At 42.0% G+C, this 18,175-nt stretch overlaps 1 protein-coding gene across 1 annotated transcript in view; it reads right to left on the reverse strand.

Annotated features, from left to right (window-relative positions):
* ogdhl (oxoglutarate dehydrogenase L) overlaps positions 1-18,175 on the reverse strand; it is a gene marked incomplete at both ends in the record, with an annotated part of 33,821 nt that overhangs the window by 2,045 nt on the left and 13,601 nt on the right. The window contains 16 exon segments of the mRNA XM_080017025.1: positions 68-81; positions 457-461; positions 742-830; positions 1,307-1,384; positions 1,387-1,550; positions 2,229-2,259; positions 2,263-2,327; positions 2,330-2,355; positions 5,342-5,346; positions 5,348-5,377; positions 5,383-5,462; positions 7,096-7,224; positions 12,141-12,243; positions 12,923-13,075; positions 13,681-13,797; positions 13,801-13,860. Of these exon segments, the coding sequence (XP_079873151.1) occupies positions 68-81; positions 457-461; positions 742-830; positions 1,307-1,384; positions 1,387-1,550; positions 2,229-2,259; positions 2,263-2,327; positions 2,330-2,355; positions 5,342-5,346; positions 5,348-5,377; positions 5,383-5,462; positions 7,096-7,224; positions 12,141-12,243; positions 12,923-13,075; positions 13,681-13,797; positions 13,801-13,860 (1,149 nt within the window).

Raw genomic sequence — 18,175 nt, forward strand, 5'->3', positions numbered from 1 at the left:
CAACCGATGATATTTGATGCTGTCTGTTGGTCGTGAAACTGAAGGAAAGTAAGTGATCGAAGCTGACTTCAAAGACATCGACTTCAGAAGAATTTAAAATCAGTTACACATTTAACACATGAAAACACCTTTCCAATCAACCCCAATCAAACTGACTAGCTCTCTTTATGCCCTAACGTCTTTGAGAAGTAACAATGTGACCATCTGAAGGTACGACACCATTACAGCCTTCGCAAGGAAAAAATATATACGTCAGAGCGACCGAATCGATTATTCTATAATGTTTTGGCGACAGTGACTCCCCAGAGGCGAGAAAGCGTCATAAACAATTTGGTTGTTGGCGTTGGCTTTGTGGAGTTCCCATTCCTCCCTCTCTCTCTCTCTCTCTCTCTCTCTCTCCTATATGACTTTAATTCCCCAAAGTTGACCCTCTTGAGACTGTGGGTTTAGTCTTACAACCACTGGAGAATTATACGACAGCAATATGAGAATCAGTAAAGAATTGGGTTAATACAGCGTAAGAATTGAAAATGGATTGGAATGGATTGACATTGGAATCGGTAAAATCCCACTTACAGTTCCTATACAGGTTTACATTTATTGTTTATCAAACATCTAACCTAGTTGCAAATAGTGTTGCAACCAGGTTTTTAATGACATTAAAATGATATAAATTATAAAAATTATAATGACAGTGACTAATGACTAGAATAATGTCTGTCATTATAAACAGTTTTATACGTGTGGCAGTAGTTGGCCGGCGTGGAACAGATCACCACGATCCAGTTACAATTGAAGAGCCGCTGCGCCGCCAAGTCCCCGCTGAACTCCTGAAACGGTGAGAAAATGGTATGATGTATTATATTAAAAGCGAAAGAACATAACTACAGGCGATAGAAATCATCTATACAGACATATGCTGTATAGACACACACACATGCACACACGCACGCACCCACAGCAGAATAAATGTTAATCCTCTGTGTGCTCCCACTAATAGTTAGATCAATATCCCATTTGGAGATGAGTGCCGCTGTGTTTTGCTGATACAGGACCAGAGCTCCCTCTTCCAGGGCTCCCCCGCAGCAGCAGCACACCCCTGGGAGCCAAACTAATGCTGAGGAATGGAGCCTTGGAGGCTGTAATGAAGAGACTTATTTGTTGCCGCATCACTGTCACGGTGATGGAACCAGAACGGCCTGGGGAGGCGTTTCCATCCTAATGCTACAGGTAAGGAATTAGCGGTAAAGGATTTGAAATGTTAAGGAATTATTATTTTTTTGATGGTATCAACGTGGAAACCTACCGGGAAGCGATCGTCCTTGCTCATCTGCAGGAAGTGCTCGGGTTGGGCGGAGGAGTGTTCCAGTCCCTGGCAATGGAAGTAGCACTGTTTTCCACGGCGCTATTTACGATTAGATCCACCCTGAATGTGTCAAGCTGGCCAGGGCTGATGAACTGGTCGATGATGCACTGGGCCATGTTGTTGAAGTCCCTGAACGGGGCTTCCCACAGAACCAGCGTGTTGGGACTGGCCATGCGAAGCCCGGCTCAAAGCTTGGAGACACAGTCCACGTCAACAAAAGCATAAACAATGCAGAATGACCAAAGGGCGTTCCGCACTTAAAGTGGTCATCTGGGAGATTTTTTTGTTGAAAAAATCCCCCATTTGATACATTATAAAGCTGGCATTTTATAAGAGAAAGCCATTCAAAGCCATTCAATGCCATTCAAGAATGCGCAAGAAGTTTAAGCCGTGGTGAAATTCAGTCAGTCAGTAAACTATCAGTATGGAAGAACATTCACAAAAAAAACAAAAGAGCACCTTCGGATGAAAAAATATCCCCACTGCCCCAAATGACCGAGAAAATAAAATAAAATCAATGGATTAGAAGGCAAACTTTTGAGAAAAGAAAGTGACTCTCCCAGAGCAAAGACAGTTGTGGAGAAATAAAAATGTTGCAGTTTCATTTTGGGACTTGTAGTGTCTTCCGCCGATTACAGATATCTCCTGGATCGCCACTTTAAGCCGACAGGAATCAAGGCTCCCCCACAGGTGAAATGCCTAGAACTGTATGTCCATCACCGTGGCCTTGGAAAAAAAGACTGGGATGGAAAACTGTACCAAAAAAACCTGACCGAACCTTGACCCCCAAACTGAGGTAGGTACCGACTCCATTACACTCAGAACTGATGCAGATTGAGGACAGATACAGTTTATCTCTTACCCAGCATGCCGTGCTCTGATAGAGAGCTGTTTCACACGGTGTAGGGCGCCTGGTCGTCCCACGGGTGGTTCATGGGAACGCTGAAAGGCTTGTCCACGCCTGGTCGTGGAGCACATGATGGCGGTGACTGGAAAGGGCATAGGGGGGACATCACACAGGGGGGGCACCACACGTCACGTGGGGATAAAATGAACGACGACGGACGAAAAAGCATAAACCCAAACATGAGCATTCAAAGGGAGGTTCATGAGTAGAAAAACTGAGAACGATTTCAGGATCCAAGATGCAAGAGACATCACCTTAAGACGACGAGATGGAACCGAGGGAAGGACGACAGCACAGGCACACCACAGGCACACACACACGCACACACACGCACACGCGCGCGGGCACACACACACGCACGCACACACACACACACACACACACACACACACACTCCAGCCTCCATCCCCAGCCAATGTGAGGACAGGGCCCAACAGCACTTGATGGGAGCAGAGAAGCGAGCGGTAACAAGCTCTGCCAGGACGGCACTCGCAGACATGGAGGACAATCACTTAAACTGCACTTTAACATCATCTTAATGATGCACACGCACACACACACACACACGCACGCACACACGCACGTACGCACGCCACACAGACACACACACACACACACATATATATATATATATATATATATATATAGATATAGAAATATATTAGAAGGTTATGTAATGGTCAAGTAGGAGAGCCACCAGGAGATGGAATGAAGCGTAGTTGTTTTAGTTTTAGTATTTACTGAATAGTAAACTAATAAAGTTTGATTTCATCTTAATAGAAGGATTTGTATTGGTCTGTGTTACTTGGCTAGACTCTCTGTTTCTTTCTTTCTTAAAATGTCATCCTCTTTTCATCCCTTGATCTGTATGAAGTGACTGTACAGTATATTACTTGACTACTCTCCCCTTCTCTCCTTCCGTGTTGCTTACTTTCCGTCTTTCTTTCTTCCTCTCTCTCATTTTCTTTCCTTCTTTTTTATTTCTTTCTTTCTTTCTCAAAGTGACATCTTAAGTGTTATCCTATCTAAGGATAAGGATATTTTGCCGATGTCTCTCTCATTTTCTCTTTCATTTCCTTCTCTCGCAGTAAGAGAGATTAAGAAAGAGCAAATGAGAGACAAAACGAAAGAGAAATGATGTGTCTCTCATTTTCCCTCGCTTCCTTACATACTCATTTTCTCTTTCTTTCTTTCTTTGTTTCTTTCTTTCTTTCCTTCTCTCACTCTCTCTCTCTCTCTCTCTCTCTCTCTCTCTCTCTCTAGAAAACCCCCAAAAAGCAGACGAGTGAATCCATTTGTTCAAGTGTCGCTGCACCACGCAGGCAGCCAGCGGACTGTGACACACCAATATGCTCAGCTCCACACACAAACAAAGGAAAACAGGGATGTAGAGGCAGGGAGGAAAAGAGGAAATCACACTGACAAGGTGAAATAGGTCTGCGACGGCTGGAGGAAGCAAATCACCGCTGACGCAGAAGAGCCACCGCCGCCATTTTAGGGCCAAGCCTTTATTTTATATTTACCAGGAGGTATGTTTACTGCCAGAACATGGCATTTAGGACAGGAGGAGGAGGCGGAGGAGGACATAGATGTCAGTGGTAAGTGAGGAGCAGAACCCCTGCTAGTTAGCTTGATGTATGGGCAGTGCGTTAAGTGGAGAGCCTCGGCGGGAACGCTCGGCTGGAAAAGTGATGCGGGACAGATGAGACAGGCACGCTGGAAGCTGGAAGAGGGGGACGGGACGCTTTCGTTCACATGTCACTTGTTCTCTCCATACCATGACAACGCCATGTGGCCGTCACCGGGGTCCCAGGGGTATACGGAGCTGACGCCAATTCCCCGATGCCGTCCCTTCCGCTGATTTAAGGCCGTGGCGACAATATGCCTCAATCTCAAGGCTTCTCAATGGCAGCATTCACAAACTGGGCAAATAAAACAAGTTGATTTAAATCAATCTATTTGGGTCGACATTAATCTGAACGTTTTATTACATTGAAATCATTAAAGTAAAAAATATATACTCACGGTGAAGAACAGACTGCCGCTCGGCCCAATCTCTGAGATTTAGAGCAGCGGGCTGGTGACTGAAGGGTCCCCAGTTTAAACCCAATTTACCAGCTGGGGGAATCAAATGGGGGAAAGTGAATGGGAAATAACTCTTCTTCCAGCAACACCGGATGAAATGCCGCGCAGTGACACGTTGCTCCGTGCGGCTGCTCAGTGTTCATGAGACACATTACACTGCCCCGTCACAACCGATCACACTTTAAGCCTCATTTGGGGTCAAACTGGACTGACCACGCTGAACTGGTCCCAGTGTGGACCACGTCTCTACTGGAGGCAGACCCCCACACTGTCAAGTTCAACATAACATATTATATAGTATTTAACCTAATACTTTCAATACAATGCTTATCATGATTCCTGCTGGGCATCCAGTGCAGCCTGGAAGGAGGATTCCTTTGTGGCCACTTCTCAAGTTTTCTTCCATTTTTTCCCCAAGTGTTTTTTCTGGGACTCTGTTCTTGCCCAGTTGGAGGTCAGGACTAGGACTCCGATATGAAATATGTGATTGTGAGAGCATAATGTCATTAAGTGCTCAACTTGACTTGACTTGGCACAGACTGCGCAATTTTATCGGCCCCGGTTGGAGGGCGTTCACTTAATGTCGCTTTTTGGAAAGATCTCCTGATCTACAGTAATAGGTGACCTGATAGATGAGTCTGTGCGATGTGAAGAATGAACACAGAGGAAGAAAAACTGTTCCAAAGGGAGTGAAACGTGGAATTTGGTTACAGGAGGAGGATCCGTTTCACAGAGAGTGCTTGAGGCATGAACACATTGGTGGTGTTTTACTTGAGGATAGACAGATAGATAGATAGATAGATAGATAGATAGATAGATAGATAGATAGATAGATAGATAGATAGATAGATAGATAGATAGATAGATAGATAGATAGATAGATAGATAGATAGATAGATAGATAGATAGATAGATAGATAGATAGATAGAAATAGAAGAAGAATAGAACCCGAGACTGTCATACAATATATCCCTCCTCTCACCCGAACGGTCCCCCATTCCACGTCTTGGCCCCTCAGTCGAACGCCATGCACTCCCCCATCCCCCAGTCCATCTGACGCCTCTGCACCAGGTCCGCCCTGCCACGCAGGGTGCGAGACACACGTAGGACACACACACACATGAATGCATATGCACATGTACACACACACGCACACACACACACGCGCGCACACACACCAAATATGTCACTGACATTTGACTAGAAGGTTTTTCAACGTTACATTTTCAAATTTCATATCCATACTGGGAGAGTGTTGTTGCAGACATTCTTTTAAAATTAGATAAAATAAGACATTATTCATCCCTGTTGGCACATCCAGCATCATCCACATCCAGTGCAAGTCAAGAAAGAATAAAAAAGAATGAATACAATTTAAAAACAACATCTGTCAACAGTGGTGTAGTCTTGTTTGTTGTAGTGGGTATACTGTGATTCCCTCCCAGCCTGGAGTGACTGAGAACGTCTCCCAGTTACACACAAGGCTTTTTTTTGTTTCATTCAATAAGGAAAATAAATACATCTACCATCAAAAAAAAAAATCACACTGTTATCATTAGTTTTGTTTGGAGAAACAGGGAACGGAGACGTATGAGGATCGCTCTGATCGCAGAGAGAGATCGCTGAGCAGAGACATCGCTTTGCTTCTTTGTTTTTTTGTTTTTTTTTGAAAGGTTAAGAATACGGGAGATTTACGGGAAAATATATAAACACAGGACAGCGGGAGAGATGGGTAAAATAAGGGACAATCCCGGGAAAGGGAGAGGGTCGACAGGTATGTGATTGACATCTCAAAGGAGGTACCGGATCCAATCAAATAGGTGCCGGTCTCAATCCGGGAGCTCCCGGATCATGTTCCGGCAGGATCCGGGACAAATGAATCCCCTTACACATCTTTCTCAGGGAGGGAAAATAAATAACAGATAGACAAATAGATAAATAGAAGAATAGATCTACAATTTAAACACACTGTTGGCTCACTTGTTTCCGATTTAAGATCGATCTGATCGGGCAACAAAAAAATCAGGAAACAAAAGTTAACAAACAACCAAACAAACAAAACAAATAAACAGATAGACATTAAAAAAAAAAGCCAGTGACTGCTCTATGCATACCCCCCTTTAGTATTAATTCCGGGGTTTACTGTGTCAGGTGAAGAGTGTATTTAAGCAGGGATTTTCGCCCTGTGAAGAGAGGTGAAAAGCAATGGGCTGAGACGGTGCATTGTATCTCAGAGTGAAGCAGCACAGCAGCTGTGCGGCCGCTCTCTGAAGATCACGGCTGCTGAAATATGTTTATGCGAGGTAATAAAAGAAAGACTAACTGGGCCCCGAGGTGTACGTGCCTTAACAGGGTTCATTCTGGCATTCCAAAATTAAATTCAAGGACGATAAAGTTATTTTTTAAGCAGTGAATATTTCCCACCATGCTGGATTAAATTTAAATTTCCCTGGCATAATCTATGTGGTGAAAGGGATTCCAGAAATGTTTTATTACGTCACGATTTCAATAACAAAACCAGGCAGAATATCACAGGTTTTCAATGATCGCATTTTTTAAGCACAAAAGGGGCTATTTCTGAGGATTCTGAAATTCAAGCAGTTCAAGCACCTTTCAGGACCTTTAGTTTACTTGGGCACTGGAGTGCCCGGGCTGCACCGCGCTGATGGATGTGTGCTGAATCTTTGGTACAGTTTATCGCCACTGTGGCAGCACGTACGAGGCGGCGGGACTTACCAGGGTGGCTCTTAAGGTCTTCCAGGGGCACAGAGCTGGTGCCCTGGCCGATGTGCTGCGGAACCTCCTCTGCCAGGCCCGTCGGGGGGCAACTCATGCTCTTTGGCTCCCCCTCCACCGTGAAGAAATCTGAGCAGAGAAACAATCATTATTCTGGACTGTAGATTGTGTTTTCACTATTTTTTAATTATTATTATTATTATTATTATTATTATTAATATTATTATTATTATTATGGGTCCAGCCCGAAGGTTTTTTTGCTTGGATTTTTAATATTATTCTCCTAGCCATATTCACCGGTCAAGGTGTCTGGTGCTCAGAAACCTTCTAACCTACGGACAAGAAAGAATAGGATTTGTATTCGGGCCAGTCCACACATGCTGTGGTCGAAGTTTGAGCCACATCAGACTATATCTGTAGGAGGAGTAAAAAAACATGTTTCTCCTGAGCCGACGTACTCCGTGGAAATAGCCGAGCGAAGAGACTAGAAGTGGTGGAGAGTGGTGGAGCGGAGCGCTTTGTGACATCATCATCCAATATGGTATATACAGGTACTGCTCACTTAACGACTGAGTGTCGTTCCTAGGACCAGGTTGTTGAGTGAATTGGTCGATAAACGAGGACCAGTGTTATTTCACAGTAAGTTGGCGTGGCGATTGCAAACGCTAGTGAAGAGAATACTGACAGACTGCGGGAACGAGACTGACAATGAGAACGGTGTTGCGCGATGAGATGCTTGACACTGACACGCAGCGCACAGCACAAACTGGTCAGAGAGCTGGACGTAAGTCCAAATGGACGTTAAACAGGAGTACCTGTACCTGTATGTGCAGGGTATGACTCTGAAGGGGCGTTCACATAGGCCGCATTGTGCGCTGTGCTATTGGCTTAAACCGGAGTTTTTCATCATAAACTGCAAACCCTTTTATTCCCCCAGTGAGTTCACACCATTCACTCTGATCGGTGTTTACATTCCGCCGCAAGCCAAGATCAGGATCAGATACTGGAGGAGGAGACTCTCTAGTTACTGTATCGTCCTCGGGGTGGGATCTGCCCTGGGTCGAGACGAGAGACAGCAGGAACTGATGCTGTGTTCAATGAGATCCAGGTGAAGCCGTGAAATGGTCGCAAGAATTTGAGTAAGTGAACCTATTATTTTCAGTTAAAGGAGGGTTTCCAGTATCTGTTTTTTGGCTTGTTTTCACATTGGTGCAATTTCTACGTCTAACCTAGACCCGGTGCATTGCTGCCTGCACCTATATGTAGGGGTCCAGCCCGCATTGTTGTTATTTCTCGGATATTTATGGTTATTTTTTCTCCTTGGAATTTTTTGTACTATAAGTGGCACACAACAACCACAAAACCCATTGACATGGTTGAGGTCTCCTTAGAACCGAGACGTCTCAGACATCTCGTGGTACAAGACCCAGCATTTCGTTTTCTTTTGCCCTGTTTGTAAATATACGCATTCTGCTCACTATCTAACGCGGCGTTGTGTCCCTCCTTATTTTTGCGGATCGAATCTCAAAGCAGATTTTGATGCCACTTAAATAAAATTGTAACTCGTGCTGTGTTTCATATAACCCGTAAAACTGTAATACATACCAAACACGGCTAAACTGGACCCAGTGCATTGCTGCCCACAGCTATATTTAGGGGTCATATTGTTATTGCTCCGATTTTTATTATTATTCTTCTCCTTGGCATTTTTCAGGCGTAAAGTGTTTAACACAACAACCGCTGGAGCTACGGACATGTTCGAGGTCTCGTTAGAACCGGGACGTCAAAGCAACCGCTGGAGCTACGGACATGTTCGAGGTCTCGTTAGAAGAGGGACGTCAAAGGACATTTCGTTGTTCAACTCTAATCTATATCGATCCAAATTCGGAGTAGGAAATAGTGAAAAACAATGAAATTTGACCAGAAGTAGCCGAAAGTTTGTGCATCGCCGATATGCCAAGGTTCTAAAACTTCCCAGGCGGGTGGTGGAGCGAGATGAGTTTGTGGAGTAAGATGCTTTGTGACTGTGGCAGACCAAGGTGGGTGGTTAAGCCCCGGCTGGAGACGGCAGCATGGCTTCCTTCCCTGTGACCGCACAGCTGCCCCGAGTCGGCCGAATCGATTGGTCCGATCCAGGGCAGGGAGCGTTCTTAATGTTTGCCTGTCTTGCAGAGGAGATCGTGCACGGGCTCGTCAGCTGACCAGGAGACAGAGCCATTCCTCCTGCGCAAGCCTTTCTGTTCGACTTAATAATAAAAAACTCTCGCCATGTTAGCAAACCACCGCCAGAAAGACTCTCTAAACCCCGCCCTAAAGCCCTACCTAGGGGCAGAGACTCCCACAGTGACATCATCATCCAATTTGCCTTATATTGTCAGGTTGTGGCTACAAATGCACATTTGCACCGTCTGAGCTACGTAGTGAAGTGTGTGTGTGTGAGCGTGTGTGTATCCCCTTTCCTGCTTGACGTTGGAGGGGCTTTTCACTTGTGTGAATCAAGCAAATATTTTTGTAACTATGACTTATTAAAGATTATGATTTTGGAAACAGAGGTTCTGAGAAATCAGCCTTTAAAGTTGAAAGCATTTCCAGACTTCCACAGCACAAAATACCCATTTAGAAACACAATTAGTGCTTTAAATGGTTACATTTGGACAGTGCTGTACTCATTCAATGAGATAATGTTGTATGGGTTTTGTGGAAATAATGTTGAATCATTCCTTTATAAAAAATATTGGAAAATGCATAATTCAAGTTAATCCTTTAATTTTAAGTTTAAGTTTACGTTAAGTTTTTTTTTCCATTCTAAGTTCATGCTCACAATACTTACATGTGCCTTCTATTATTCTGTAACTTCTAAACATTCCCATTTCCTACAGTTATTCTTTTAAAACAATAATAGTTTTTAAGAAAGGGTCACTTTTCAGACGTCGCGCATGAACACCAGGGGACATCAATTCCCAGAATGCAATCGGCAGAGTCCTCCCAGCCATTTGCATTCTGGGGATTGTTGTCTTCTGGGATCACCCCGCTGCGCCGCCTTGCACTGCCAGTTTCGCGATATAATTGAGCTTCTGCCACCCTGTTCTCGTAATCCATAACAACACGGAGATTGCGTTTTCACAGAGAAGTGACATTTCTTGCTTCTGGTGTTTCATTTGTTGTTGCTGTTGCATTGAAACATTGTTACAGAAGTGACTTCAGCTCTTCTTCTTCATGTCCTCCGAGCCAGCGTCAGCGAAACAGTTTTTTTTACCACACGAAGAAGACCCGGCGTTCGTTGACGTTGGTGTGACTTATTTTTCCCTGTGAAATGCTGGTGGAGCAAGTAGCCTCGACTTTTTAATATCTATATAATATTTTGAATTCAAACTCAGTTTTGAAAATACGTTGAGAGATGTAAAAAAAACTTGAGGAATGTCAAATCTGCTATAATCGGGTTTTGGAGGAAAAAAGGGAATTTTCAATGTTTTTCACATCTAGCCAAAAGTAGGCTGCCCTGAAATTTGGTTAGCGTGTGAAGGGTCAGATTTGATCTCTTTTGCCCTTTTTTAAAAAAACGCATTCTGTTCGCATCTAGCTCAGTGCCGCCTTATTTTGTGGCATTCAAGCGAGTCGTTACATACAAACTGTAAGCGTTGAAAACAGTCCAAAACATATTCCATGTTTGTGTCCTCACACATGGAGTTCGCTTGCAGCTCCAGAGCAACGGGTCAGAATCGTGTATGTTTTATGTTAGTTTAGTTGATGAAATCTCTGATTGTTACTCGTTTTAATAGCAATGCTGATGTAAAGAGGAGCAACGGCACAGACTAATGCTGCGTTCCATGGAAACTCGAAAAATTGTAATTGGTTTTAATACTGGACCCTGTGTATTGCTGCATGCAGCTATATTCATTATTATTATTAGTTGTAGTAATAGTTAGTCTTATTATTAATAATAATAATAATAATAATAATAATAATAATAATAATAATAAAAATAGCTGCAGGCAGCAATACACAGGGCCCAGTTTGGTCGTGCGTTTTACAGTTTCCCGGGTTCTCTGAAACGCAGCACGATTTCCCGAGTTTACAATAAACGCCGCATGCTCGTCTTGTGGAGCAACCACAATGTGGTCCACACGCTCCAGCCCTCCTGTCTTTAAAACAACTGTCCATGTTTGTCTGTAAACCAGAACTTTTCATTGTTATGACTCATCGTGTTGTCCGTGGAAATAGAGCTGCACTCTCACAGGCACCGCTTGGTTCTATGTCGGGCACGTCATTTGTTTGTTGAGTTTTTTCCTTGGATTACATTTCGGTAAGTTACATTTCCATGAAATACGAAAAACTTTGTGGTATTTCTGTGAGTAATCACCATTGCACAGCTTCTATTTTTCGAACGCCTCGCTGGATCTTCAACACATCACTCAGTCGCACACTTCAGTCGTTTAGTAGTAAGTCTAAATGACGTACGTAAGTTTTTAAGGACTTGCTTTTGTTGTATTTTTCATTAATCCGGCAAAGTAATGGGGACCACAGATGTAAAATATCAATCGAGCAGATCTATTGACATCTAACAGGTAAGAAGCTATATAAATATACATGTAAATCAACAGTTTGGCAACGTTGAAACGGCTGGACCCCTAATAATAACAACCTTCATTTGTATAAAACAACATGGTACTCAAAGGGCTTTGAATTAACAGAAGGCAATCAAATAGTAACAATATTAACAATAATAATAATAATAATAATAATAATAATAATACTAATAATAATAAAAGAAAAACACAAACAAGCAAAATCTATTTAATGTAAATAATAGTAAAGGAAAAAAAAAATAAACAAAAACAAACAAACAAATACATTTATACATATTCTCACCAAAATTAGAAATATGAATTTCCCCGACAAGGCGGCCCACAGTAAATAAATAAACGTTTGAACAATTAAATTCTCTACAGATTATGAACTGTGTCGTACTATTTAACTATTAAATTCTTAACTGCAATAACTAAACTATTCATCAAATGCTGGAGAAAAAGGATAATTTATTTTACCCGGCCAGGGAGAGTCCAGCCAGTGACAGATATGTAAGATCCTTTCATCTTTGGAGCTGGTGTGCGCCTCCTCACAGATCCTGTCATACTTGGCAACTTCCTCCTACAAGCAGGGGTAGGGATGTGTGTTTGGAACAAAACATAAAATATGCTATTTATGGCAAAATATAGAATAGGTTTACGTCCATGAACCACTTTGTATTGTCTATTTGTATTTTAGATTGTATTTGTATTCTCCCGGCAGCTATTGCATAAGAGAACTCCCTTTTTCCCCTGTTAAAAAAGGTTTAAATAAAGGTGTCTATCATAAATCAATACAGAATGTGTATAATAGTGTGTGTATATGTGTTGCTGCTGCATCAGAAGTGCCTTCTCCAGTAATTTTTTCTTCCGTAAAACCTCCTGAATAACAGTAAGGAATCCATCTAGTGTTAAGATTTGTTTACCCTCGACATCCAGCGATATTGCTGTGAAATGCATCAATAAAACAAGATTTTAAGTGGGTTTCTGAGCATCAGTGAGTTCATTGAGCGGCACCCGGCATCTGAGGACTATTTCCACTTCCCACGGCCTAAACTATGAGCGATTGTTGGGCAACGTGATGGAAGTCGAGTAGTAAATTGAAACTGGGCTGCAGCTTTGCTGCCTCAACAGATTTAGCTGCGGGACAGGGTGATATTTAGGTGTGATTTAATGCGCTTAGTTCAGCAGACAGCAGTACAAACAGACTGCACTGAGAAGCAGCCAACAGTCTTAACGCTGAACACAAACTGAGATGGAACCTCAAACTCCTGCAGCGTCACAACGCCTTCTGGGATCAGTTTGTCGGAGTATTTCTTCAGCACGTACTCCTGGCGGCAGATCTGCCTGTACATCAGCGGCTGCGTGAACATCGGCTCGTCCATCTCGTTGTGGCCAAACCGCCGGTAGCACACCTGGAGACGTGGGTACACAGGCAGTCGGGATATAAATCTCACCCATCAGAGGTTTTTAAAGTGGTAATCCATAAGATCGTCTGTGGTGGGGGGATTTCACTACAAGTCCCATTGAATTAAAAACTGGGTTTTTTTTCTCAACATCAGGGTTGAGTCTTGTTTTGGCTCTCAATTTCAAGGTGGCTGAGTTTTTGGTCACTTTCTTTTCTTGAAAATTTGCTTTCTTCTGATGGATTGATATTTTTCTTCCCCCAATTGAGGTGGTGGGAGTATTTTTTTATCTGAGGGTGTTCTTTTTTGTGCATGTCCATCTACAGTAAGTCGACAGTTTACTGACCACAACTAGCCCACGCTGTTTTATCAAATTCACCGTGGCTGCCTTTCACTTCTTGCACGTGGTGGACCGCATCACCAACAATGGAAACAGCATAAAGCTCATTCATGAGGCAAATACATTGAATGTCTGTTTCTTCATAAAGTGCCATTGAATATCTAAATAAATTGAATAAAAAGATTCTGCAACAAAATAATCTAACAGATTACCACTTGGAGAGAATTAGGCTATTTACAGCTCAGTAATACGTTGTAAACTCGCCTGGACAGACCAGGTCAATGACGACGCCCTTGTTGAAGGTGGTCCGCCACTCCGCGGCCACGTGGCACACGTACATCACGGCCTCTCGGTCGTCGGCATTCACGTGGAAGATGGGCGCGTTAACCACTCATGCCACGTCCGTGGGGTAGGGAGAGGAGCGAGCCACCCGGGGGTCCGTGGTGAAGCCGATCTGTTTAGGTCATGATACAATTACTTTCTGTTAATTTTAGTAGTTGTGAAAAAAGGTTATATTAATATGTATATTTATTATAAGTATTTTTATTAGAATGATTATTAGGGGTTCCACCTGCGGGCTAGACCCCTAATAACCGTTGCCGTACAATTGCGGGTTTCCGTAATTGTACGGCAGCCGCTTATTGTTATTGTTAGAGGGAAAAAGGGGGGAAAATTCTCTGAATTTTGAAGTCTAAAACTATCTGGAAAACCAAATTCCGCATTACACATGATCACGGTTAATGTCTTGTCTGCACCGCACAGTCACAAAGACGTTGTGTTTGAAGTTTCATCCAAATCGATCCACATACGGAGCAGATATTAGAAAAAGAACAACCTAATTTAAAGCGATTTTAAGACCGACTTGCCAGTACGCCAGTCCAAAATATGTTGAACCGGCTAAAACTATATGGAACACATACTTTAGCCTGAGTTAGAATCTCCCTCTCTCCCTGAAGTATCGTTTTTACCGCTATGTAACAAGCATCTCGTGGTTTAAATTTCATCCAAAACGATCCACATATGGAGGAGATATTAGTTAAAAACCTAACAACTTTGAACCAAATATTCGGTTGGTCATTAACAGACACATCACACATCTCGTTCTTAAATAAAGAAGATGCAATTTACAGTAAACGCTTTATTACATCATCATATTCCTTACTATAAATGTACAGATTACAATCAAGAATATCCAGTTGGACCGTGTCTATTGGGCGGCGTGAACTCGGTCACTTTGTAATCTTTAGAAGTTACCAAACTATCGATTTACTTGTATATTTATATAGCATCTTACTTGGTAGATACCAGTAGACCTGATAGATTGATGTTTTAAATCCATGGTCCCAATTACTTTGCCGGATTAATGAAAAAATAAATAGAAAATAATCCTTGAAATATCGTCTGAGCGTCTTTAACTACACTTAACAAACTGTAATGAAAAGGCAGAAAGTGTTTGTGATCTTGACTAATTATTCCATAATAATTCAAGTGCAAATTATGTTAAAGTTACATAAATGTTATCCGCATTACAATATAGGCAAGTAATCTATTAAACTGTATTTTATAATTGCACATTACTAACATAAAATGTACAATAAAGTAGAAATGACAAATAACATGTATTTATATATTTTTTAAATTAAATGTATTTATTGTAATTGTTATGAAAAGTAATTACAAAAGTTATTTTTGATATTCTTACAGATGCCGAAAAATAGCCGAAAGTTAAAGACAATAAAGAAGCCATTGTCAAAAAATCCAGTCGTCAAGGTCAGTCACAATAGCAAAAGCAACCAGACAGACTGGAGGGAGCCCATGCTGTGTTCAAGTAAACTTGGAAAATCGCGCTGCGTTTCAGGGAACCTGGGAAACTGTAAAGAGCACCCAACACGACTAAACTGGACCCCGTGTATTGCTGCCTGCAGCTATATTTATTATTATTATTATTATGATTATTATTATTATTATTATTATTAGGGGTCCAGCCCAAAGGGCTATTGTTATTGCTCGGATTTTTGCTATTTTGTTAATCTTCTTGGCATTTTCATTATGAACTGAGGTTATACAGATATTTCTGGTTTTAGATGTCGCGATTGCCGCAGCTTTGATCCCACCCTGTGACGGCGGAATTGAGGAGGCGCTGAGAGTGTTTTTGAAAAAAATAATAATAATTAAAAAAAAAAAAAGTTTTATAAAAAATTGCAAATAAGTTCATCTGATTAGAGGGGGGGTGTCCAGGATAGTGTGAAAGGAGAGGAGAGAGGGAAGTGAGGAGAGTGCTCGAGCGAGTGGAAGGAGAGAGTGTCTGAATTCAGAATTCTTACTAGGACTAGATGTTACAATCCCTAAAAATTCTGCGCAACGGCCTTGATTGGGGTTGGGGAAGTCCTCTTGGGTGGGGTTGAGTTTGGCGGTGACCTCTTGGAGATGTTTCCACCTATACGACACAGAGCAGTCAGGAACAAAATATTAAAAAAAAAAAGTTATTGTTTGTTGGTGTTACAAAATATTTAAATCGCTGTTGTTTCCAATACTCCTCCTCTCACTCCAACATCGACGCGTCCAGGACCCTTCACCGCGTAGCCTGGTGGAGCCGGTGAAAAAACACGCTGCGCCCACATGTCCGGTGGATTTCTAACAGTCATCTACTGTATGTGGGAACAGACTCCACAGGGAACTTCTCCATAAAGGAGAACAATGTGGGAATGACTGTCTACTGTCTTTGCCGGATATTTTTGTATCTAGCAATGTTACGGATTCCATGTGGGAAAGGGGCTCTAGGGGTACAGGGCGGGTACATCTTGCACAAGCGCTTCGCTTTCCCCGCCGTCTGCACGAGAGAACGGAATGAGAGTGGGTGGAGGAAGTACCTTCTTTGGAGGCAGAGAGTGTGGGACAGCTTGAAAAAGATCACGCTGGTTGAATAATTTTGGTTTAATAACAGATAACATGCACACACACACAGGTGTGCGCACAAACACACACACGCGCGCACACACACACACACACACTATCTAATACATAGTATGCCATTCTCATCTGGTACCCGCGCTTCAGTAAAATAAACTAAAGCTTTTCAAAACATTGCTGTGTTCTCCTGGATGATTGAATGGGCTTGAAACAATGAATGAGACGAAAAGATTCCTTTATTGCTACAGCAATGTTCCGGAAGTGATAATGTACATAATAGCAGTGTTTAGAATAGGGATGTGACGGTATGATAATCATACTACTCAATAACACGATTTTGGTTATATGACGGTATCTGGTTTTATATAAACCTATTGGATATAAATATATATATATTTTGAACATTTCGGATATTTTGGAGAGGGCATTTCAAGATTCAAGATTCCTTTGAGTGTAGCCTTTGTTCGCATATAATGGGCCTTCGTTGTGTGATCCGAACAGGTCACACGGAGCCCAAACATGTGCAAACACAACCCCCTGAAGAAAGTGCGAATGGAGAAATAGCCTTCTTTCACTGAGGTGAAAATCCCATGCCATGAGAATGTCATTCATGCTGTATTTCTGCTCATTAATGCCCTAAAAATTATAATTTGTGCCGCGACCCTTTTTGATATATTAACATTGTATTTCGTGAGATGTTATGCAACTTCCCATTACTCGATAGGTGACCAAAAGTCCTAATGTGTGCGGGACAAAATGTTTTTGTTTTTTTTTGAAAAATTTAATAAAAAAAAAAACATAAACACATGTTCCTTAATTTTTTTGCATGTTCAGAAAATCATCTGGCGACCCCCAGAAAACAACATTTATCAATCGAAGTGATTGAATTGAACAAACCCTGTAGCCTCGGGTAAGGACGCTCCAGGCAGGGAGGGAGGGAGGGCGGAGGGACAAATATTAAACAACAACAAATAATCATTGCAGTCTCCGGGGATTTTAACCATGTCACCCTGACAGAAACACTGGAAACATTCCCTCAGTTTGTGAATTGCTCCATTAGGGAGAACAAATGAAGAGTTGTTTGTATAGTCGCTGAAAATGTTGTAATTTTGATAAATTAGGACATAAAACAATTTTTTTGAAAATGATCATTTATTATTTTTATTATTATGATGATGATTATGATAATTATGATGATGATGATGATGATGATGATGATGATGATGATGATTATTATTATAGGGGGTCCAGCCCGCAAATTCTCAGTAGGAGAGAGTCCCTCGGTCCGCTACAAACCTCCCTGCATATAATCACAGAGCGCAGATTCGGGAACCTCGGAACATCTGAAACCTGTAATATGTACCTAATATCACTAAACTGGAACCTGTGTATTGTTGCCTGGGCTGTATTTATTCTTATTATTATTATTGTTATTATTATTATTATTTATGATTGAGGATTGAGGATTCAGGTTGTTTAGAACAACACCCAGACAGAAAAGCGACCTCACGTGTCCTTCATTCTTGAAAAATTAAAAAAAAGAAGCTGCCGCCTATTTTTGATGCAAATAGAATATTTTTGCATGTCAAAATTGACTCACAAGTATGATCACAAGCAAGCTGCTTTCCCACGTGGAATCCGTAAAATGCTGGACCTTAAAGCAGCGGAGGGACCCTGCTGCTTTAAGGGCAAGCGAAGCAATTGTGCCCAATGTCAGCGCACCGCACCCCTTACTCTAAAGGGCATGGCTAGGGTCTGTGTGGCATTTTTGAGAAGAAAATTAATAAATGTAAGAATTTCAAGACCTGTCTCCGTAGAGACTGAACATGTTTCAGTTTCTCGTCTGTGCAGCCGAGCTC

This window comes from Zeus faber, assembly GCF_960531495.2.
Source record: "Zeus faber genome assembly, chromosome: 16".
NCBI lineage: Eukaryota > Metazoa > Chordata > Actinopteri > Zeiformes > Zeidae > Zeus > Zeus faber.